General features: G+C 40.1%; 2 protein-coding genes and 1 long non-coding RNA gene across 6 annotated transcripts in view; 1 reads left to right on the forward strand and 2 right to left on the reverse strand.

Annotated features, from left to right (window-relative positions):
* Positions 1-442: 442 nt before the first annotated feature.
* On the reverse strand, positions 443-10037 carry LOC134524038 (uncharacterized). Its single transcript, XR_010073479.1, has 3 exons — positions 9926-10037; positions 1482-1624; positions 443-519 (listed from the first exon to the last, which is right to left on the reverse strand). It is a non-coding gene; the product is annotated as an uncharacterized LOC134524038 (long non-coding RNA).
* Positions 10038-11111: 1074 nt separating this feature from the next.
* Positions 11112-16852, forward strand: FAAP20 (FA core complex associated protein 20). Its single transcript, XM_063353655.1, has 4 exons — positions 11112-12158; positions 13915-14062; positions 14768-15396; positions 16363-16852. Exons 1-4 carry the CDS (start codon positions 12055-12057, stop codon positions 16433-16435), a joined length of 954 nt encoding a protein of 317 aa, XP_063209725.1. The 5' UTR covers positions 11112-12054; the 3' UTR covers positions 16436-16852.
* Positions 16853-17887: 1035 nt separating this feature from the next.
* PRKCZ (protein kinase C zeta) overlaps positions 17888-24868 on the reverse strand; it is a 55747-nt gene continuing 48766 nt past the window's right edge. For all 4 annotated transcript variants that reach the window (XM_063353646.1, XM_063353645.1, XM_063353648.1 and 1 more), the window contains 2 exons: positions 21806-21921; positions 17888-20616 (listed from right to left, as the gene is read on the reverse strand). In XM_063353646.1, the coding sequence (XP_063209716.1) occupies positions 20529-20616; positions 21806-21921 (204 nt within the window). In that variant the 3' untranslated portion in view covers positions 17888-20528. The remainder of the gene's footprint in view (positions 20617-21805; positions 21922-24868) is intronic.

Genomic DNA, 24868 nt, shown 5'->3' on the forward strand with positions numbered 1-24868 from the left:
CCCAATACAGAAGATGCTGAAGGTACGCAGCCGCCAGCATGCAAACAGCCCCACGTACACGTATTAAAAGTTAGCTCTAAACTAACTCACATTAATACCAGTAACAGAGCATCTTCAGCTACACGAAAGATCAACCCAGCGTCACGGATATATTTTTCTGAACTCATTAAGTGTAAATCCATGTGTAAGGTTTATTTCTCAACTAGCTAGCTTATAGCTGTCTCAGACATATCTACACCGTCTGTATTCACGTCTTTGCCACCTCATCCTGGTACGAATGGCTATATTGAGTCTTCAGGGATTGCTAGTGAGTGATTACTTCCCTAGAAATTATGACGCTCCATTCGTAGATAGCCTAATCACACATTAACACTAGGTTCTGCAGAAATTAATATAGACAAAACCAAAAATAATACTCACCCACACAGTCTAAAAATAAGCACCGAAATTTCCCCTCCCCGTTCCTGTATGATTTTTGTTTCCCCTTGGGTGATGACACCATTCTCCTTTCCGGCTCTCCTGAAATGCATCATGTGCTCTGGGTCACAGACTGTTCTGGGGAACTTTTTTTTTAATGTAGGGTTATAATTTTGGGATGAACTGTGTGAGGCAAATGAAGGGTCTGTTTATTAGACCAGAATAAACAACAGAAGACATTGGTTTAACGTGGCCTCAAAGAATCAGGTACCTAGAAACATATTTAAATATACATAAATAAGATAGGAAGCATAGGCACACGTGTGATATGCACTAATTACAGTAAATGTGGGGGGTTCAGCTGCACTACCATCAAGCGATATACTCCTTCAGAGTATTTTTCATATGACAGACTGTTTAGTTTAGACCTGCAGCTCAGCCCATTTCAGACTTCCAAAACCAAGCCAATTAAAATACCAGAAGCTTATTGAATATTGGTTGCTTTAGACCATGCAATTTAATGCAGCCTTGTTTCATGCAAACACAGGAATTTTGAGAGCATAAGATCCTTAAAATCAGTAAAAAGGGTAATAATTTAACAGGAGTACTGCAGAAAATACTTGCAGTTCCCGCCAAGCAGACAAGCTTTCCAACAAGAGGACAAATGGAGAGGAGGCCAAATGAAACTATCTGACAATAAGAGGTAACAATCCTGGCTTTGGGGCAGTTTCATACGTACTTCCGTAGTACTGGTATGTCCTATAGATATACGTTATGAACTAATAAATTCTCCAAAAACATCTTATGAGACAAGTATAATAAATTTCCATCTTCCAGATGAAAAAAGTGAGGTCATTAGGTGTGAATACAGATGGAGCTGGTTCCAGAAGTGGGATAAAAAAAAAAAAAGGGGGGTTCTGTGATTACACTCCAGACTTGCTGTTTTTGTGGTATTTAATTTAGAGAATTTGGTGAAGGGAGGAGAACCAGTCTTTCATTACACATTATGTATATATGCGTGCAATCCCTTACATAATGTGTTCCCAACCTGGACTAAGACCCACCTCAGTGCACACAGTAAAACTCCTCATGCCTAGAGGACTGAAGCAGAAATCCACAGTGGTGATTCTCTGTATGGAGGGCACACTGCACACCACAGGAATAATGTCATGCTGCCAGATGCATGCTCCATTACATTCTTCTAGTCCTGAAGGAAAAACACTTTAAATTCAGTAATATATAATATTCCTGTTAATGTGAGACAGGAGACTGGCAACATGCCACAAACAGAGCCAAGCAATGGAAAAAACAGAGAATGAGTACAGTCTCACAATCTGAAGCAGACAGACCTATTGTAAGCTGTCTCCATCCTTGGGGCTGGATGGTCCAGGCTGATTTATGAGCACAATATTTACAACTAACACACATGAAATACATTATGAGTAGAAATAAATCTCCTAACATGCACAGAGAACAGCTAAGATAAAAGAATGCATATGGTAAACTAGGTGAATGTTTGTCATTAGAAGTGTGGTACTAAAGCCAGAGCACGTCTTTGGGGCAAAGGAGACTGTATATTTGCACTCGTGTTTATCAATACTCTGGAAGGCACGAGCTATTAGGCAAAGACTTTCAGAAAGATGTCCCATCTTTTTATTTTTTCTAGTGAATTCAAAGCTGATGAAAGACACTGTGTTGAAAGCCCTTGGGAGGAAAACACTGCTTGAAAGGAAGATTAGTCTTATGCCTATCAAAGACCCAGTGAACAACAGGCCAGAGTTCAGTTCCCAGGTATTGCATTATCTCTGGCAATATACTTAATTTTTGCGCACCTGTGTTCCATCTCATAAACAGGTATAAATACGAAATAAGGTAAGAAAGGGCTACTTTAAGGCCAGATGGGACCACTGTAATTAAGTATTCTGGCTTACTGCATCACACTACAGGCAGTAGAAATTCCCTGAATTAATTCCTAAATTAAATCATCGCTGAACACATAAACTCTTCAGAAAAATGACCATCCCTTACTAAATAATGTGACTAGCAAATGGGGATGTCAATTCTAGTTTCTCTGTAATTAAAAAAACCCAAAACCTACTCCCAAAAGAACTGATGACAATTTCAGGCTGATGACTTCTCCCTTTTGAACCTTGTGCAGCAGAATACATCAAACAGGCTCCTCTAAATCTCATTTGGTTTTAGAGGGAATATGAGGCAGCTATCCCTTAAATGCATCTATATTTGACATTTCTGCCTACGAAGCTGCATTGGTCATAGATCTTATCTCATCATGTCCAGCCAATCCAATTAGGCCAAAACAGCTTCTTGTAAGGACCTGGATTCAGTTCTTCCTTTGACACTAAGGCTTAACAGTGCCATTTTTTTTGCAGCTCTTTATGATGTTGACTCTTGCCCAGTGGGATCTGGACGGAAGCTAACCAGCTCATTTTATGCCGGGCACAGAACAGCCACAGAGAGCTCTGAAGCTGTTAGTTTACCTCACAATCTTCTGATAAAACATCTGATGCCAGTATGGTAGGACTGATTTACTAATACTAATATAAAATATTTACTAATAAAAAATAGGCCAATAATGGAAACAGTCCGTGGTACAAAACAGAGTAACTACTTTAGCTAACTAAGCATACTTCCTGTCCTAAACCAGCATCACAACGTGTTGTTTCAGCTACTACACATCTCTTTCAGAGTACTTTCCACTGATTAAAAGGGAGCAAGCAGATTTCTACACGAGCAGCACAGACAACTTGAAGGAATGGCAAAGTGGATTTGGGGAACAGCCAATTTTAAGCTCACTCGTGAAAGAAAGAGTAGCGTGAAGTTACCGTTTGATAGCGGTATTGTTCAGATGTGTTAGGAAGGCATCAGTTGTTTTTATTGAAGTAGTCTAAATGGATTTTATTTACAGATGCTGGGAGCCGCAAGCTGGCAGCAAAGGAAGGCAAACACCTAACTTTAATAGCTTTAACTAGGTGTCGCAGTTCTGTCATAACAAGATATATTCCAGGCAGAATGACCTTTCACATTGACAGTGCCACAAGATAGTTTCAGTTCAGTGGGTATGAGAAAATATAAATAAACCAAACTCAGCCTGTGTCTGATACAGGAGAGTTATAGTTTCTTTTTTTCCCTAGGCCATTTATTTAATTGTATTTTACTGTCAGGTCTAAATTAGTCCCATTTTGTATTTCTTTTATCAGCTTGAGCATTAGTGAAGGACAGAGGTAGAATGAATATGAAAAACGAAAGAATTTAGGAAGGGGAGCAGGGACATACCGCATATTTCCAAGACATTTCCATAATGCAACAAAATTATTACACCACCAGATTGCAACTAAAATACACCCTTTTCAGAGAAAAATTTATACTTGCCTCCACAGCTTTGCTTATACCTTCAGTTTTACTAGATTTTCCTTTCTAAAATGCTAGCTAGTCCTTAAAAAAATTGCAAAACTAACTAAATCTACTACCCACATTTGTTGAAGCAATAAATAAATACTCATCTGTTGAATTACATTCTATTTTAAGTTGATTTCATACACCATCCTAGTTATGGATACCATCACACCACATTAACTAGTATTGGTTATTTTGCCCCACTGTTTTGTGGTTTCATGCCCACAAACAAGACATGTGATCTTCTGTAATTACTACAGCTATTATTTACGGAATTTATTTTTTTTTTTGGTGGAGCCCTTTAGTATATTGATTTCAAATGAAGGCATGATACACAGCAAACAGGAGGAACTCAAACCACTATAGGCTACAATACGGTGAGACACACACACACAAAAAAAGCAACAAAAAACCACCAAGCAAGCAAGCAAGCAAGAAATACGAAAACATCAAGCCATATTTGATCCTAAATTCAGAGCTGCAATCCTTTAAAATATGGGGAGATTATACAACTCCCTCAGCAGAATTCTAGGCTGGGCCACAGAACCCACGGCTTCATGCCATCAAACCTAATCTTTGTTTGAGATCTGAAACATTCTCTCCAACAGTTTTCAGTCACATTGCAAAATTGTGAGAGGAAGATGAAAGGCAGATTCTCCCCACCCCTCTTACACTAACCCCAGGGCCTAGGAACATCAGGACTTGATTTAACCAAACACACACTGGGCCAGAAAAACGATGAGTGATACTAGGACTTGACTGACACACAGAAGACTTCATCTGATTCATGGTTTTCCAACACAATTGTTGGATTACCTCAGACCCTTGAGCAGATTGTGCCCAAAGTAGATAGCCAGCCAAAAAGCATCCCCTCACTGGCCAAAATGACAGCAAAGTCAGCAGAGCCTCTGTCAGTCAAAATGCTTCCTCACTGGGGAAAAGCACGCACATTACCAAGTAAACGGCAACTTCACAGCTTCAAACAGGCAACATCTTCAAGAAGCTAAGCCCCTGGGGCCTTCTCCCTATAAGGCAAATCATCCTTGCAGAGCTACTACTAACAAAAAGGCCTCTAGACCTTCCTTCTCAGCAAATGAACTCGGCTCCACTGCGTCTCTCTTCCAACAAATTTACTCTCTCAGTCTCTGCCACATAAAGGCTGGACCAAGCTAAATCTGTGGGCTCCCAAACAGGCTTCTTAAGCCTCTAGCAAATCAAGAGTAGGATATTTGTTTCTAAATCTCCAAAGGAGGATTAGGCAGGGAGATTATAATCCTAACCAGCCTCACACTTGCCAGTCACTCTCAGTGAAGAGGAGATGCATTGTAGTATCTGGAAATTACTAGCAGATGAACCTCTTTGTTCAAGGTAGGATATAGATTACAAATGCTAGCTCCCTTGTTTCCTGGCTGCATAGGAAAAAAGTTTTCTTTCTGTGAACCAAAAGAGTGGATCTAGTTGTTTATTTTACTTCCAGTGACACTGTTCCCTTCCTTCATCATTCTTCTTTGACAGTACCATCTCTCAATAATTGGGTGCCCCAAACCAAAAACCTATGTCAGCGAGACACTTTTTCATATACGCTGTCCAACCTGCTTTGATCATAAACTCTTTGCCTTTTATATGATGTTTACATATAAGTCCTATTGTAATGATGTCAGAGCCTCCAAATACAATCTTAGCACAAATTAAAGTGGTAATGGTCAGAGAACTATCTATCTTTATATTGTAGGAGTTTCAGCAGTGCTGCTGTTACTTTTGAGGCGGAATTGTGTAGGCTTCTTGTCAATTGGTTTAGGTTGCCTAAATGAAGTCAAATTACTCTTACTATCTCCAGCTGCTGCTGCTGACGACTGCACGTACCACTTTCTCTACATTTCCTTTAATACATTGGCCATGAGCAAAACAATATTCCTTTGGCGCACCTCCTACAAACAGGGGTATGTGAAGAAAAAAAAGCAACACGAAACCACAAAAGAAAAAAAACACAAGACCATCACTTGCAGCATCTTTACATGTAATAGTAACAGTCTCTTGGTGCCATCATCAGCCATGGCATTTCATTCACACAGAACACTTGTGGGCACATCACATATGCTTTTCCATTCAATGTATTTTTAAATGTTTCCCAGGCAACTGTTTCAATACAATATGCCTCCTTGGCAACCTGGTACCCACAAATGCCATGCCAGTCTCCCTAGTCCTCTTTTTAGGTCTTCCCATTTCGGCATATAAATGTCACAAGGCTTGATTTTCTATATACAGCCACACAGGTACTGATCTATCCTTATACTTGAAAACAGAAGGCTGAATTGAAAATATGAGCTGTGCACTGGACTCTGCACATTAACAAATTCAGGCACTGGTAAGCTACCAGAGGAAGCAGGTTTCAAAGGCAATGACTTTTCATTGAAAAGACTATCATAGAACCATTAGAATCATAGAATTGTTAGGGTTGGAAGGGACCTTAAAGATCATCTAGTTCCAACCCCCTGCCATGGGCAGGGACACCTCCCACTAGATCAGGTTGCTCAGAGCCCCATCCAGCCTGGCCTTAAAAACTTCCAGGGATGGAGCTTCCACCACCTCTCTGGGCAACCTGTTCCAGTGTCCCACCACCCTCATGGTGAAGAACTTCTTCCTAACGTCCAATCTGAATCGTCCCATCTCTAGTTTTAATCCATTCCCTCTAGTCCTACCACTACCCAACATCCTAAAAAGTCCCTCCCCAGCTTTCTTGTAGGCCCCCTTAAGATACTGGTAGGCCAGTATAAGGTCTCCTCGGAGCCTTCTTTTCTCCAGACTGAATAACCCCAACTCTCCCAGTCTGTCCTCATAGGAGAGGTGGCTCCAGCCCTCTGATCATCCTCGTGGCCCTTCTCTGGACATGTACCAGCACATCCATATCTCTCTTGTAGTAGGAGCTCCAGAATTGGATGCAGTACTCCAGGTGGGGTCTCACGAGAGTGGAGTAGAGGGGGAGAATCACCTCCCTCGACCTGCTGGCCACGCTTCTCCTGATGCAGCCCAGGATATGATTGGCTTTCTGGGCTGCTAGTGGATGGCTGCTAGTGGACGGCACGACACTGACGGCTCATGTGGAGCCTCTCGTCCACCAGCACACCCAAGTCCTTTTCTTCAGGGCTGCTCTCAAGCCAGTCACTGCCCAGCCTATATCAGTGCTTGGGATTGCCCGGACCCATATGGAGGACCTTGCACTTGGTCTTGTTGAACTTCATGAGGTTGGCATGGGCCCACCTCATGTCACCTACAACTAAATTAGGGAGAGCCTGCAAAACTGTCTGCACTCAACTGACTTTCTCTGGAAACAGCAATGAGCCTGCACTTCTCAAATTGAAACTGCATGTCATCTTTATGCTCCTGACTATGCTCAAGGAAGTCTTACACAGCTTTCATAATTTTGTGGCTTGAATTGTAATACATTATGTTGATGAAAATAGTCAGACTTTCCCATTTCACTATGACAGTGATTAGCACTATACTGAGTGAGCCAACAGGATTGAGCTACTCTTTCCAGTATTACATTTGCTGCCACTAGGATGTAGAGGAGATACGCCATACAGTTCATTTGCTGCAGGAACTTTCACTTTCATACTTCAGTCTCCTGTGGTATCTTTGGGGACATTTTCCTTATGACATTTAGCAGAATGGACATACTGATCCTTGAGTGAAGTCACAGACTATTTGACAAGGACAAAAAATTATCAACATATACTCCTAAAGCAAAAACCGGTTAGATAAAATAATTAAAACATAATAACGTTTCAATTTTCTAGCAGGGCACAATTTATTCTGTACATTCTTATCTGATACAGGAGCTATCACTACAGAACCAAAGATATTTCAGAAGGACTAAAACTATCTGCAAGCATCAGCTGACATAAAAAAAAAAGTTATAATAAAAACTGCATATGCTTTAGCCTCAAAGTACATTCAAAAAAATAATAGCTCGTGCATGCAATTACATCAGGCTCTGAGAGAAAGCTAGCAGAAACTATGGCATCTCTTCTTCATCGATTACTCCATAACAACAGCTGAAAATTACAATTTTTCCAGGCTATAAAATGCCTAGCACTCCAAATTCTACACCGGCAGCAAAAATCTCCTCCCTGTCTGTGAGCTGTTGTATCTGTAATAGAGACCCTGCATTACCAGGCTTTCTAATTCTTCCCAAATGCAGAAGCTCTCATTCAATGTTGCAGCTGTTGGGTAGGAAATCAGAAATAGCAGAAGGCGGATTAGTTGATAATGTACCAGTTCTTCCCCAGCAAATGCTGGCACCTGCGTTTTACACTCTACTCTTTCCCTCAGCCCAGGAAAAGATCACTTGGTTTGTTTGGCAGGCAATTTGTAGGCTTTAGTGATTGTGGAATTGCGAAAGGATTAGAATTTGTTATAATAGCCTCTTCTTCCTGAGAGCAAAAGTTAAAACTGAGGCCCACTTTACAGCAAGAATCAGGGACCATGTAAGTAAAGATTAAGCATGTGCAGCTTGATGAGACTCTACAGGGAATAGATAACTACACATGCTGGCACTCCATTTACAAGGAAATCCCTAAAGATACTCTGTAGAAGCATTCTACTTCCAAAAGCTCAAATCCCTTGACCACTGGCTCAAATCTAGTCAAGGCTGCTGATGATAAAGACTACTCTTCACATTTCTATGAGAACTTTTTTCTAAGATCACAAAACATTCTAATTATTAAATTATGCGAGACCCAAAGTCAAGCAAGAAGTAGTAGGATTTCTGTATCAGCGGAGGAAACAGTAGCTAAGATCTTGTGCAACATGGCAGAACCAAGAACAGGTCCTATTCTATACTTCACCTTCATGCTGTATGTTATTAATTCTGGAAAAATGCAGATGAAGAATACTAAGTACATAATGGACAAGGTTGTGGAGTCTCCTTCTCTGGAGATACTCAAAACCTGCTGGGATGTGTTCCTGTCCAACCTGCTCTAGGTGAACTTGCTTTGGAAGGGGGGTCGGACTAGATGATCTCCGAAAGTCCCTCCAACCCCTGCCATACACAAGGATTTCTAGAATGCCAATTTCAAATCCACAAGTATTTACAGATAGAGATAGAGCAGATAGATAGAGCAAGAATGAAAACATCCACTGACATGCCTGCCCTCATAGGATATAATGGGTATGCATTAAACAGATAACAATGACAAAAAATCTTACAGCATCAAGTTTTCAGTTAAATCCACAAAATACAAAAACACCTACAAGCTATAGTTGCTACAGAAGCAAGGTTTTTCCCTTTTGCTTTTTACAATCAGCAGCTGCAGTAATAATATTCACTGTTCTCTTTATTATATTCTTTCATTTGTGGCCCTTACTGCACAATAACCATTTTTTATGCTCACCCATAATAAAGCTTTTGCAAATGCTATAATGCGTGACTCACAGTACTAACAGTGCCACACAGCAACACCTTCAGCATGAAAAACAGACTACACTTATGATTGCTGTTTCAGAAGTCATATCTAACAAAATAAATCTGTTGGTACAATGCATGATTTAGGAGCAGAGAATTGTCAAAGTAGTATCCAAGGGGTCATAAGACATATAAAACACTAACTCAAACATCACAGGAACAGAAGAATAAACCCTGTGGCATAAACAATCATTAACATAGATATACCTAGAAATATGTACAGAGGCCTGCAGACATTAGCTCAAGCTGATCGCTCTCAGTGCCCCTCAGATTTTGTAAAAGTAAGGTTTTTATATTGTTTGCTGCCGCCAAGTGGCGATAATCAGTGCTGTGTCTTATAATTCATAGCAGTCATTAAGACTGGCAAGTAAAAAACCCAAAATGAAATACTTTTCAGTTTGTTTTCTTCGATTAGCATCAGCAGGTGGGAAATCAAATTTCTACCCCTCCTCTGACATCTCATTTTCAACCAGTTACATGGCAGATCCCCTCTTTCAATCTTTTGCTTTATTTACATGCACTTCCTCCTGCTATTCTTTGCTCTGTATCTGCTGCCATCACCATCTTTCTTCCCACAGCAGGCCTAAAATCCTCAGATTTAAATTTGCCTCTTGCCTCTGTTCAGCTTACCTTGTTCAGCCTGGAACTTTTGGGAGAACGCCTTTCCTGACAAAGAGGGAAAGGGGGACGTGGGACCAAAGAAGGAAAGGATGCTTCCTGGAATCTCATTGGAAGCAGCAGCGTCTCACTGGGAAGCAGCTTCTAAACAGCAACAAAAACGAAAGGCAGAACACCATTTGTAACTGTCCTGATATTTCTTAGGTACTGCAGTAGCTTTAACAAATATCAGTATGGGAAAACGTTAAGCCTGCATGACAGTGATTGGCTTTTCCACTGTCATTTCTTTCTTCCTGAATTTCATTCTCATTTTAGTCTGCCTATCACATAGCAGAAATGCCTATCACTCTAGTATGACTACTGTTTTTTATTATTTTTATTTTTCAGCTGGGCTATCTTGTGTAGAAGCTTACACAGTTCCTATTAGCAACGAAACACTTTACACTTCTAAGATTTTATCCCCATTCCTACACAAAAAAGAAATCCATTAATGCTCTTTTAATGTTATACAGTTAGTTATTACATAGAGTAAAAGACATTACATCACTACAGACATGGACTCAGAGAAACACGAATTACCTGAGTTAATACAGGAAAGCTGCAAGATGGACTGAGCCTCCCAGATCTCTGGCTGTGCTCTAACTGAATCATCTTCAGCCTGTAACACAGTTGGAGGTGGCTGGCTGTACCTGTCACTTCTCAGGTTAAATCTACCGATCTATTCCATATGTGAATCTATGAACTCTGATGCCTTAATACTATTTTCCTGGTTCAGATCTGTTCAAGACATGTAGAAACTCAGGTTAACCGTTACTTAACCGATTTTTCGAGGTCTGTGTGCCCAACGCAGTAATTCACAGGCATACCTTAATACAGTGCAGCAGTCAATACTGACACCTCCTTGTTAGTCTGAAGAAGGAGTCCAAGGATGAAACAGTCCACAAGATACTGAGCGCTCTAAAAATGCAGTTATAGAAAAGGAACATGAACTTGGATTGATCTTTTACCAATAATAAATTGGTTTTATGAAAAAGAGCACTCTACCTGCTTTTCCTCACAAACGCCTGTTATCAGACAAACAGAATTTTTTATTTCCTTGTACAATTATTCTCATATCAGTTGTGAATAATTTAATCAGCAGAGTTACTTTCTGATCCTTTTATCTAACTGCTGGAGAATTATGAAGAGTCTGTCATCATTTCTCTACTATGTCTGTTTTTGAAAAGGCTGCAGCCTGGCTAGTGTGTCTATCCATTTCAAAAACTACCAGTGACAGCCTGGCTCTAACAAGTGCTTTATTTCAACTCGCCCAGTGACATTCCTGCCAAAAAAGACAAACTGCATCACTTCAACACATTCTTTCCTGAAAGAGAAATTAGATCAGAGGTGCACTCCCAATCTACTTTACTATTTGGACCAACAATCTTTGGCTTCAGCCCTACACTGCAGTAAACAGAACTTTGGTACTGGGACAGAAATCACTTGAGCGATGACAAAAAGGGCCGAGCCCACCGCCATTTTGTCCCACTCAGGCCAAAGCCTGGAACATTCTGCCTTCACCCACGGGCCCAGCCTAAGGACAACACAATAAACCACAGCACACAAACAGGGCACGCTAGGTTACCGCCACGGCCACTCCACATCCAAGCCCCGCATACACCAAAACACTACAAATACATAAAGTTTAAGGAGTAAAGGTAATACTAAAAGGATGGGTTTCGCGGCAGACAAGCACCCATCGGCTGAGGGTACTACAGGCCCCGTCGAGCTCAGCGCGGCGCTGACCGCAGCGGAGGGGCTGGAGAAAAGGCGGGGTTTTCCCTCAGGAGAAGGGCGGGGCTTCTCTTCAGGAGGAGGCTGGGCTTTCCCTCAGGAAAAGGGCCGACGTCTCCTCAGGCCGTGGCTGACCCACCCTCCGCGCCCTTCAGTCAGGGCGGCTCAGAGGGCGGGCCGGCCGCCGCGCCGCCAGCTCCCGGCCCGCCCAGAGGCAGCGGGCCAGTCGGGAGGAGGAAGAGGAAGAAGAAGAAGAACCGCCCGCGGACGCCAGCGCCGTCCGCCGGCGAGGCGAGGGGGAGTTCTGAGGTGGCGCCGCCCCTCGCGGGACTGTAGAACGCCCGTCCGGGCGGGCCCGCGCCTCAGCCATGTCTCAGGAAGGAGCCGCCAAGCTGCGCCTCAAGCCCAGAAAGGCGCCGCCAGCCTGCAGCCGGGAGCCCAGCCCTGGCCGGGAGTCCCCCCGCCGGCGCCGGTGAGTCCGGGCCGGGTGGGGGAACGGCTCCCGCGGAGGGGTCGGGAGCAGCGCCGCCTCAGCCGCCGGGGCCCGGGCGGCCTCTGGGTTCGGGCCGCAGGCGCTCCCGCCGTGCCGGGTGCCTCGGAGAAGGGAGCGCCCTGCCCTCCGTCGGCCGCCGGGCCGTGAAGGTGCAGCTGGGTCCTCAGACGCACCTGGAGTGTTTCATAGTCGCGCCTCTGGCACGTTACTGGCTGTGATAAAGGCTACTTCAAAAAACACCGCCCGTAGTGCCTTTAAGAAATCGAGAAGACAATTGCAAAATAACGTGCACTGGGCCCGGCTCGTTCTTGGCACAGAATAACACTGGCAAGGACAGGGCCCAAGAGAAATGTTAACATATGAAAACTAAGTTTTCTTTCTTCAGAATAAGGCTCACAGGAGACCAGAAATCATTCCTGTGTTTTCCAGCCGTCGAGTAAGGGAGGATTGAAGAAAGGCGTGCTGAAGAGGTAGAGAGCGGTCCGGTTCTTGTTTCGTCCTGTTAGGATGAGCGAGCACACCGTCGGCTGTGCCCCTTCCAAAAACAGGCTTTGAAAGGCTGATCGCGCCACTTCTTGAGGGCTTGTAAGACTTGTCTCTAGTTTCTCCTTAGTGCAGCATCATTCCTGGATGGTGACCCAAGAAAATGCATCAGTAAGAAGTAGGAACGCTGGAAATAGTATTCTGACGTTAATAATCCATCCTATATATATCCCGGTATAATGAAAAGTCATTATACCGCATTACTGGCATAAAAACCTTTTTATGTTTACTTTCTAGTTAAATCTTTCTAGGATGGATTAGATCAAGTTGTTTAGAAAGATAATCAGTAATTTCAAATGACACTATGGGAAAGGCCAAGCATACATGGGAGCCAGTGCAATTGTCATTCTCGGTGCGAACACTTCAATGATTTCTGTGCTCAGCAGGTGTCAAGTTCAGCCTTTGAGAAGAGAAAACAGTGGCTAGTTAACTTTTTCTCTTGGAATTGAAGACAGTAATAAATACCTACATCTCATTTGTTACAAGTAGAAAGTGAGGCTTTTAGATATTCTTTTTAGAAATTGGATTTTTTTGATAGCTGTATGAGTTAGTAAGTCACGTCAGACTGTAAAAATTAGTTTACAGGCTAAATAATGTCTCTCCGCTCTAGAAAAATCTTGCCATAGGCTAGATGGAGGTTCACTTGGTAAACAAATAGTATTACAAACAGCTAAATCTTTTTTCCACCACAGGCTGTTTTGCCTCTCTTTTAAACTCAAAAATCTGCAGTTGCATACTTGCACCTAGTGACAAATGCTTTTTTTCACGTCCCTTTGTGGTTTCACATGGCAAAGTTGTCAAATATTATTCTTGGTTTAACACATACAGTGCTGCTTGATGAAAAGAAAATAGGTAAGAATGGAGTTTTATGTTGTACAAATGGAAAAGTTATACATATTTTCAATCATAAAATCCCTACCTTGTGCTTAGCCATTAATTAAAGGGGTCACCACACTCAGCCGTTGAATTGGGCTGAAGGTTGATGCACTGTCAGCTACTGGAAGTTTTTAATTTTAAAACTTCTGCTTTGATAAATCACAGTTAAGGATAGCTACATTTTTTTTTTTTTGAAACATCAGCATTACAGGAGGGGTAAATCAAGTTAATTAACAGGCAAACTAATAGTGATGCAGAGTATTTTCTTCCCTCTCTCCCACCCTCTCAAACTATTGGACTGTCTCTCTCCTTACAGGACATCGTCTGACAGTTGTTCCTGGTTTGAAAAAGAAGACTTAAATGAGTGTGAAAAAACATGGATTTTGTTATTGAAAAACATCAGTCAAGATTTACAGTGCACAAATTGGCAAACAGTGCCCAGTTTTCCAGAGTTCTTTGGAAAGGTAGTGTGCTGAATCCTTGTTGTCTGCACTTTGTGTACTCCTTACAATAGCGACAGTCTGAACGATGATGTTAACAGGGGAAACAGTCTGAAATAGCTTTTAAATAAATGTTGGGTTTCAGCTCTTCAGTCTTTACATATAGTGGTGTGACCTAGCATTGCGTGGCAGGTAGTATAAGGACAACTACTAGGGTTTTTTTGCAGTGTGGTAAATTCTTGAGAACACTTTGCTGGAAAGAGGTAACCTGCGTAACTGTATGGACTCCTCCTAAGCTCTAGCATCTTCCTAGCGGAATGAAACTGTGAAAGGCAAACTCTAACAGAGAGGTTAATTACACAGTAACAGCTATTACATTGCCCCGATAACGTTAGGCAATATGGCAACACAAACCCCACAGTCCTTCTAAAGTAGATTTTGTCTTTTTTTCCCCTCAACAGCAGCAGGTTGTTTTTTTCATCCTTAGTCTCTATGGGACATATTAAGAGTACCCATTTTATCAATTTAGAAATGTTAACGGAAGACACGCATTGCATAAACTCCAGGAAGTTCTTGATTGCTTTACGAGCACTGCAAATGGATGTAAATAAAATGTTCTTTTCTTTGATGTAGTTTAGCCTTCTTGGTATTTGTAATATGCCCAGCCTTGGTTTTATGTATCGATTGAGCTGCATTTCTCTGAAGACATTGTGTGTGTGTGTGTCACAGAGTTCTGAGGAAGAGAGTCTACAAAAACAGGATGTCTTCACAATTGGAATGAAAGACTTTCAGTGGGTATCGTTCCCATCTTTTTCCAAAGGAAAATGTCTAGAGCCAAAGGATCTTAGCTCCCATCAGCTGACACAGAGCCAGATTGATCGTTTACACCAAGGATGGGGCCAAGCAGATGAACTGAAAAGTTTACCTTCTACAGCTGAGAAAACGTGCCGTGGAACTATTACAGATCAAATCAAAAATACGGTTGGGGAAGACAGAAAAGGTATTTCAAAACTGGATGTAAGTCCTAAATCATGTGAACTCACTCAGCACAGAAGCTCTGCACACCCCTTGGTATTGTCCCAAAGCTCTGCAGAAGCTTTTACCTTTCAACAGCACTGCAGAGGGAGGGTACAGAACAGCAGGGAAAACAGAAAAGGAGATGATGGGCAACAGCTTCAAATACAAACACATCAAGGGAACACTTCATTTGGTGAGGCCAGATACGTGCCTACAGAAGAGAAGCCTCCTCTTGCGAGCACATCTGGAACTGAAAGCTGCAAGGAGAAGACTGAAAATCAGAGTGAAGGATCTTCAACTCTTGACAGTTGTCCAATGTGTCTGATTTGTTTTAGTGGAACGTAAGTTTGTGGGTTTTTTTAAATTTATTTTTAATAACTTCACAGTATACAAACCCCCAAATGGTTCTGGATGCATTCTTTATATATGAAATAATGAAAATAGACAAAACTTCTACTGTAAAGTACTTATAAGTATCAGAATTACCTACTTGTAATTCAGTTTAGAAGTTCATGATTACTAGATTATACTGCTTCAAAAAGAAGCAAACCTTGCTAGTATATACAGAACTAGCATTTTTAAAGACTTTTTTGCAAAATTGGTATCATAACCCAAAAACCATTCCAGTGCAGCATTCTTGATAGCTAAAAGCTAACTTTAGGGCTAGGTGAATTAATCTTATACCTGCCACTTTCTCTTTGAGATCTAAATGTCACTACCTGTTTAGCAAGTGCTGGATGCCTTTGGCTGAGTGACTGTGCTCTTAATTTTAGATTTAGCTTTCAAGGTCTGGGCAAGACAGAACAAAGGTGATTTTCCGTACGTGAGCCCTGATTAGTGCAATTAAATGAGACTTCAGTCTCATCTCAGTTGCTGTCAGGCTACCTTTATATATAAAAAAAAAAATTCTCCCTCCCACCAATTAAATATCTACTCTACAACATGAGAGAACATCCTTCCCCGATCAGGAATCTTATTTCCTGTATTTGCAAACTGGATGTGGAATAAGGTAACAGTTTTCTATCCTGTGTCAATAGCCCCGTGTTTCCAAGAATAGCATTACTTGTCCTCATCATACAGAGTGTGAGCGCTGTCTTTGAGAAAGTGCCATTACCAAGCTAGTAGTTGCTGTTACCTGCTGCTAGATAGAGTTGTGGCAGACCGCAGTGCTTCCGAGCACAGGAATGACTTACCCATTAAGCTACTAGAACACTTCTGCCATTGCTTAGGAAATGAGGGAGTGAAAAATAGTGTAAATAGAAGGATTTGACTTTGTTTCTCAGTGAACAAATTGTCTTTATTTGCAGACTGTCACAACTGGATATTGATGGCCACCTGGCTAGATGCCTGTCTGAAAGTGCAGATGATGTAACATGGTAAATCCAGAAGAATGAAAAGCAAAGGAACAAGGCCAAGGATGAACCTTTCTCAGGGAAGCATGTCCTTGTCTCAGACTCACTTAAGGACCACAAACCAATAACACAATAGAAACTCAGCTGCCACCTGCTTGGGGTCTTTTTATTTTAAATCCTCTCAAATGCGTGTAAAATAGTTCTAGTGCTGAAACTGGTGCTGGAGGATGTCCCAGAGCCTCCCAAGGAAGTCAGCCTCGGCACTCCTGGAATCTAGGTGCTTCTGAAAAAGTATACTGTTGTGAATTGCTGAAGAACCTGTTTTGTCTGACAGACCATGGTTGTTCTCACTCTAAGTGTAGAAAAAAGGAGTTGAACAGAAGAAAACTATTATTTCATCTAACTTGAAAGTTTACTGACCTCTTTTTTCCAAACAGGTACACTGTCACTCAAGCTTAGCATTTTTTTATTATTTTAATACCTAAGTAAGAACTTGTGTGATTGTACAGTTGATTCTGTGAGTATATCTATATTAAAAGAAAACACAACCCAGACCAAATAACGGGTGGGTTTTTTTTTTGCCCCTCTTCCTGAAGGAACACAGCTAAACTCATAACCTTACTGTGTAGGTTTCTAAGTCAGCATCCACTTGATCAACATGGCTAGTCTCAACTAACAGGAGAACACTCCTCTTGCCTGTTTCACAAGATTTAATGTAGTCAGTCAGCCAAAACAGCTGCTTTTTGTACCAGTTCCAACCCATTCTCCTTGAAGCCACCAATGTTTGAGAATAAAGAGCACGTGAAAGTTTGTTTTGGCTAGAAGGTATTCAGAGAACTCCTCTTCTATTTTGGTAACTTCTTAATAGGAGCAGGTAAACAGTTTGTAAGCTTGAGAGAAAGCAACCTTTTCCATGAATGACAAGAACTGACCTATAGTGATGGTTTAGTAACAACAAACAGAAGGGATGAAATAAACTGGAGTAGGTTGTTCATTTCCCCCAAGTACAGTTAATTGTTTACTGAACAGAGTATCCCATTCAGGCAGTACACCATGTCTCCAGTCACAGCCTTAACAGTCCTGATGAGTTCCTTCTCAAAGGGGCAAGGATGTATGTGCAGGAGTAGTACAACTGTGCCGGTTTCAGCAACTTGGTCACAACTGCCTTCCCACACAGCGAAGAGTGCAGCTCGCATTAACAAGCTGAATGGTTTTCTGTCGCAACAAACCTGTGCGCTGGCCCTCAAAAACATACAGTTCAGGTGCACTCCAGAGATAAGAAAATAAACACAGCACAGTATCAAAATAGAGGAAGGATCCTGTAGATTTAATTGACAATGGCGTCTCTTTAAAAAGTGCAAGTTGGACATAGCTCAGTTTACCGATAAATAATAACAGTCTATTAACTTTTTCATTAAAGTCTTTAATAGATGTGCAAGAATATAAATGATCTTAGCTGTTATGGATTAGTATACCATCTTCTGCACAATTAAAACTGGTCAGCAAAGATCCCAACTAATTAATTATACAAAACTACAAGAACATATTTACTGTTTTACAATCATTAAATTAGCTAGAATTTTCATTTACTATTTCAAATAAGACAACTATATATCATTACCAGATCCATTTGTAATATATTAGGATTTTTTTTCCAAACCACACATTTAATTACATCCTTCATTTTCTTTTATTTATAAAACAAGTACTTTATATAAAAAATTTCCCCTTCATCATGAACAGAACATTATTCAAACACTTGCACATGAGCAACCAAACTTGTATCCAGCAAACTATTTGGCAACACAGCAACATTGTAAATGCCTGTAAATTTTTAAATAAAAATCAAGTAGTCTTTACAATGTTTGTTTAGCAAATGTGTCTTTCTGTTCTTCCTTCCCTCCCACCCAAAGTGTTCTGAAACCTAGAAAAAAAGGTTAAAAAAAACCCCAACTCATATGTCTAGTATTTCCATTTTCAAGTCCTATGCCCTGGCATGTCGAAGGACAGCTTAATCTGTCACACTTCCATTCATGAGCTGCCTGCAGTCACTCTGATAACTATTGGTTAGTTTATTACCAGGGGAGCTGAAAACACTGAGAGAAAAAAAACATTCAGGATAAATAAAGTAATTGCCAAGGAGAAGGGAAAAAAGGATTAATTAAAAAATGTCAGATTACTCTTAAAAGGTAAATGTTTCCTTTAGTAGATAAAGTATCTAAACTCCAGGCATTTGAGGCAAATACTTCTTACTGGTTAAATTATTTAGTGCTGATTAAAACACATTTTGCTTAATATGAAAAGCTACAGTCCAGCAGAGAGAAACCCACAACTTAAATCTGAATGGGATTAATATAACTAAATAACCACAGGTCTGCATAACTGTGGCTAATGAGGGGATACACAATGTAGATTGTTAATCAATGATTAATTGATAATTTTAAACAATGTTTTGGCAGTCTTGTCCTAGCACCTCATGACTTGGATGTGAATCCGAAAGATGTCATGTTCAGCACCTTATGCAATGCTGTACCCTGAGAAAACCATATGTTAATGTAAAGAAAGTGAAAGCGTTGCAATTTATCCTGCATTTTACACCAAATTAGGTGAGATGTCATGGCACAGGGTTTCTCATTTTTTCCTTCCCACTTGACTCCCCCCCCCCCCCCCCATCTCTACAACCCCCACAATAGAGTGAAACAAAAATCTAGCGAGAAGAAACCCTGCCTCTGCTCTTGTTACTTGCAGAGGCAGGTAAATCTTCCCAAGCGTCTGAAGGTTCAATAGCAACGCAATTAGTAATCCTCAAATGCAGCCACAGGAACTTTTCCAAGCTGGTAAGTTGTGAACCTTTTGGATGTAATACACCCTTCCCCTGCCCCCTCAGCGCCCCTCTCCCACCCCCCAGTTTCCATGAGAAGGGATTTGATAGTTATCTTTCGCTTTATCCTATTTCTTAGGTATTCATTTTTCTTCCATTAAAAAAAAAAAAAGTACTACTTTGATGCAAATCATTTTACCAAAACATCCCATTCTCTATGTAGAATGATTAGTTATTAATACACACTGAGTAATTGTAAGCAGACAGTTTATCATAAGTAGGAGGTGTGCTTTATCAGGAAACTGTATTTTATATCATGGTTATTCTAGATTCACTATTTAAACTTAAGGCTATGCTTTATTATGCTTTTGCTCTATTTCTGAATATTCGTGTTGTTGATAAAAAATACTTTTTGAAAATCTAATATACAACACAACATCATTGTAGGTGTAGGCACTGCTTAAGTATTTTCAGAAATCCTTTGTGTGCAAATTTAGTTTTCTTCAATCTACACATTTTGGTAAATTTGGAGTTTAAAACAACAGATTTTGAAATTGATACTGTAAATTCTAATTTGGAATTAATATTGCTGAGTCACTCTGCATTTCAAATTCTATAAAGATGCAAATGAACATTTAGGCTGCAGCTGTGAACTGTATGTTTCATATATAAATGGTTACTTAATATTAACAAGCAGAACTTACCAGGTTCAAGAACGTTCCAAATATGTAATAATTCTTCAATGAAGTTTATCCATTTAGGCACTTAAATCTTGTACCCAAATTTATGTTTTGATTGCTAATAAAACACAACTCCTTTTAAATATATCTGAGACGTTTAGACAGGTACCACTTGTGAAAAAAGGCATCAAAAATAAGCTTCAACACCACCGTAATATATTTTATTCTTCAGGATGTTACACTGTAATATTCTTCAATTGGTAGCTCATTGCATCAAATGTTTGTAGAAAGTGTGTAGTTCTCAAAGTCGTTCAGAATCTCCTTTTCCAGAGATGCAATGAACATTTCAATCCTTCATGAAACAGGCACAAAATGCAAATTCCTTCATTAATGAAGCCAGTTGTGTCAGTGCCCAGAACTTAAGAATCACTAAGTGGCAGAAGACACCCACCAAAATCATTATTTCTCTTCTTTGATTTTCAGCAGCAATTGTTTTGTTTTTTTTTTAAATCATTGGTCTCCGTCCAAAATCTTACAGTTCCCCAGCCTCGCATGCATATACTGTATTAAAGATAAATTTAAAGGTCATTCACATTGTCCACAACGAAGATGTCATTCCTTCATACTGTTTCTTCTGTTGACAGCAACAATGGATTAATATATTCAAATCCTTCAAATTCTGACTGATCTATCCGCTTTATTATATCTCTGAAAAACAAAACAGACGCATTGTTTTAGTTTTATCAATTGCAAATACTATTTTTGTTGCTGTACTTTTTCTTTAAACAAAATACCTTACAGAAATGGATGTATAGGGAATTGTACAGAAGCAACAATAAATGGGAAAAAATAAGTCTCTGAACATACAAATACTTAACACTAACGTTTTTATCTAAAGCAGTATGACTGGGAATTCTGAAACATCTCAAAAAGTTTCTTCTGCCCTTCCAGTTACGCAACACACATAGAGGGCCCAGAAAGAAGCATATAAGAAATGACAGATCTTTTGTAATACCAATTTACAAATAAGAAATATACATTTTGCTGTCAGAAAGGGCTGCTAATGTTATATGCAAGATAAATACTATGTAAGAGTTGAGCACAAAGCTACTACTTTTTTAAAAGAATATATATTGTATGCACAGGAAATCCAAAATCCAAGGAAAGATTTATAAATTCATGTATATAAAAGAGATCGCACCTTAAAAGAAATTCTATGTTCATAAAACTTGCCGCTATAGGTGCGTGTATACTTGCTATTTGTAATTTTGTTGTCAGTTAGAACCTGCAAAGCACGAATACGCCTCGCAGTTCTTGGGTGTCTCACAGGCAGTAACTTCACCCTCTGGTTTCCATCCAGCTCCTCATTTCACATACGCTGGGCTCCTTCCCAAGAGCGCGTAGGTTGTGAACTATGGATCTAGCATCTATAGGTAACACTTTCACAAAACTCAAGCTTGAGCACCTTGGCACACAGATCTCCAAATATACAGTCACTTGAGGATGAAGACCTGCTACCCAAGAACGCAGCAAGAGGAAGACCCTGTGACAGTGAATTCTCACACTGGTGTCCTTCGGCTCTGGCAGCACATTTCTCACCAGCCACATGCTAAATGCTTCCCAGGCAAATGAAATCCACAAGACCCTTTTTTCTCTGACACTTTCCCCCATCATATAAAGCTTCCTCTTGGTTTTTTTATTAGAGTATCAGGCAGTCTTGTAATATAGAAGTAGTACAATAAGTTATGCAAGATGTGTAGGATCAAGTAAATTTGAAATCCTTTGTAACTTGGCTATGTTCTAATGCTAACTACATAGTCTCCTCTTAGTAATTTTCATGTAATTTCTAAATTAATTTCTTAATACGCAGTTGCATTTGGCACAAAGAGAAACGTACTCATCATCCGGGGTGAGCTGCACAGGTTCGCTGGTGAACTGTGTGTCAAAGTTATCCAAACCATAGTCGTCTGTGATCTGAGGCTGAAAGGGAGGGGTCGCTTGCTTCTTTTCCAGCTAAGAGAAAAAAAAAATATAACGGGGAGGGGAAAATTAAAATATTGAACATTTACAAAATCCCCTAAGAACAACAACATACATTGGCTCTAGAGTATGTACACAGAATAGTCACTACAGTTGAGTTTAATATTGGTGGAAAATATAAACACATTAAATAAAATGTGACATTAAATTTTAGCCAAGTAGATTTTGACACTAAACGGTATATGCTCATTCTGTTTATCCTGTTCCTGTATTTTAAATATAAAACCTTCAAAAATTATCAGAAAATACTAAAATTTTAAGTTTAAGACCATAGAAAAAGGTGTTTCCCTGAGTCTCTCGCCTGCATATTAAGAAAAAGCATTGTTGCTACATACGTCTGGCTCAACATTTCTTAAACTGAGAACACATTCCATAAGTTTTCCATTCAAGCCAAGATGCTTTCCAAGGATATAATTCATTTTTCCCTTTGATAAGCTCCTCTAAAAAGTTACCTCTTGTAAAGGCAGCTTCTTAGATTACATCAAATCAACATAACCAGACTTATTTGTTAATGTTAATTCCTGTATGGAACAAAAAAGTGAGCAATATTTACATCCCGATCAATGCTAGCCACATGGGTAAGCAATCATTAACAGCAAGTAGTGCTAATCTATAAAATAGCTAAAGCAGCCCCGAATTGTATTCTGCAATTGAAATTTAACCATGAATACATTTACATACAGTATTTCCTGCTACAGGAACCGAAACCCCATATTTATCTTTCTTACCAGGGATAGTCAATAAAACATGGGATTTTTGGGGGTTTTTTTTAGGTTTGTTTTTTTTTTTTTTTTACTCAAATAATGGAGTGGTTGTCATTAAGACCCTTTTCTCATTTGCCATACCAGTAGCATGTTCATCAGTACCTATAGTTTTCGGTTTAAGGGAAATCCCTACAATCCTCCAGCTTTTGGCACAGGTCTGAGTGACCCAGGAGCTGATAACAGATTAATTGTCATCATTCATTTAAATCACTACCTGTGGCAGTTCCAAAAATGGTGCAAGAACTCCTCCACCTTTTTCAGCTTGTTTTCAAGTAGTCACAGTTTCAGGTCCAGGGGAAAAGTCACAGATACAAGTTTTAACTTTGGGAAGCTGGTAGACCCCCAAGGAACCGATCCAGCTGATAGACTGGAAACCAGTGTATCAAAACCAGTTGATAATCACGTTTTGTGATTTTGCACGGCCAGGTTAAGTTCTTGCCAGCTTTTTACCACAAATGACATGTAATACTATGTTTTCTACATGTTACATCTGTCATATTACTGAGTCTTGCAGTTGAAATATTACAGAATATGAAATATCTTATATTACAATAAGCCAATGGAGCTCTTGTAGAATTGACTAGAACTATTCAAATGGATTTACACTTCTCACATTTTTCCTGAAGTTACGAATTATACACCCCTCACTTTTGTGAGCGGAATTGCCTTCATCATGACTTGCAATTTCACACTGCACCCTAATACAAGTACTCTCTAAGAAGCCAAAGCAAGCTCTCTTCTGCTTCATAACAAGAAAGAGGGAAGGAAAAAAAGAAATCTCAAGTACAACATATTACTTCAATTGATGCTTAAACTCCCTGCAAGGCTGCAAACTGGCATTAGCTGCCTCTTCCCCTCCCAGACCATCTGGGGAACATTCAACTAAGCTTTCTGTGCCACGCAGCCGCCAAGTGACAGCTACTGCTCAGCTCCTTCCTACAAGCAAACACGCGACTTCGAAGCATTATATCCTGGAGAGTCAGTAACAGGTAAACAATTCAGCTTAACATCAAGGACTGGAACTTCAGTAATAAAACCAGTATGAACTGAACCGTGCTGATAACACACAACGAGAACAGCTCATTTTTCAAACACTTTTAGTCTAACTAGAAACTCACAGCATTTCCAAGACACTCCATTGCTTAACACATATGGGTTTAGTTAAGTTTGTTCTATGAACGTCGGTGTGTTTTATGGAAAGATGACTGGCCAAATACTAGTGTCCACAGCTGTCAGTAACCTGAGGTAATGCCTTATACCAAAAATATGAAATTCAGGGATGGAATATGACAAAGGTAGCAAGGAATGCTTTAATGCTAGGGAAGAATTATGGATGAAAAAGGATAACATTTTAGAAGTTTAAGCTGTACTTTTATGCACTTCTAATGCTTCAGTTATTAGAAACAGTAAGAAAGACAAAGTATCTGTGTGCTGCAGTAAGAGATGACAGAAAAACAGTAGAACTAAAACCAATTAATAGTATCTTTCATTCTAAATACAAGATCCTCACATCTACATATTAATGAGAGGTATGGCAAAACTCTTCTCCATGAGGAAATCTTATTAGCTCAATAAGTAAAGAACCATCACATTCATGAAGCATTAAATAAGAAAATGTCATACACTGAGTCTAAATTAGCTCACAAATTGATGTTAAAAATTTATAGAATATCTCAAGTTGGAAGGGACCCTTAAGGACCATCAAGTCCAAAATTACAAGCAACTGATTAAGTTCTCCTGAATACTCTACATTTCCTCAGTACTGCACAGCCATTTGGTCTGAGAACAACTGCTTCTTTGAAAAAGCCACTGTAATGGCTTTGGAGACTCACAATTGCGAGACACTGACTTTGGGAGTACCGCGAGAAACGCTACGATTGCCTGGAAAATTCATCTTCATCTCCAAAACGCCAATGCTTATTATTTATCTTTGAAATATTTGACTGAGTCTCCTAATTTTTCTATTCAAAAGTTCTGCCATTGAGTCTCATTCTCCAAAATTATTTTGGTATCAGACTGTGGCAGCTCTCATGAGCCACAGATCAGACTGAGACAGAGGTTCACTGGAAACCCAACGGCAACCAGAAGACCAGCGGGCTCGTTACAAAGCAAGGCACGGCAAATGATTAAACTGGCAATTAAAGAGACCATCTCAA

Source organism: Chroicocephalus ridibundus, chromosome 16 (genome assembly GCF_963924245.1).
Source record: "Chroicocephalus ridibundus chromosome 16, bChrRid1.1, whole genome shotgun sequence".
Taxonomy (NCBI): domain Eukaryota; kingdom Metazoa; phylum Chordata; class Aves; order Charadriiformes; family Laridae; genus Chroicocephalus; species Chroicocephalus ridibundus.

Bases quoted from the DNA above. Each gene is read 5' to 3' on its own strand.
- FAAP20 (XM_063353655.1), top strand. From the start codon at position 12,055: ATGTCTCAGGAAGGAGCCGCCAAGCTGCGCCTCAAGCCCAGAAAGGCG. The intron at 14,063-14,767 runs GTAGTGTGCTGA...TGTGTGTCACAG, and splicing joins TTCCAGAGTTCTTTGGAAAG to AGTTCTGAGGAAGAGAGTCT. The intron at 15,397-16,362 runs GTAAGTTTGTGG...CTTTATTTGCAG, and splicing joins CTGATTTGTTTTAGTGGAAC to ACTGTCACAACTGGATATTG.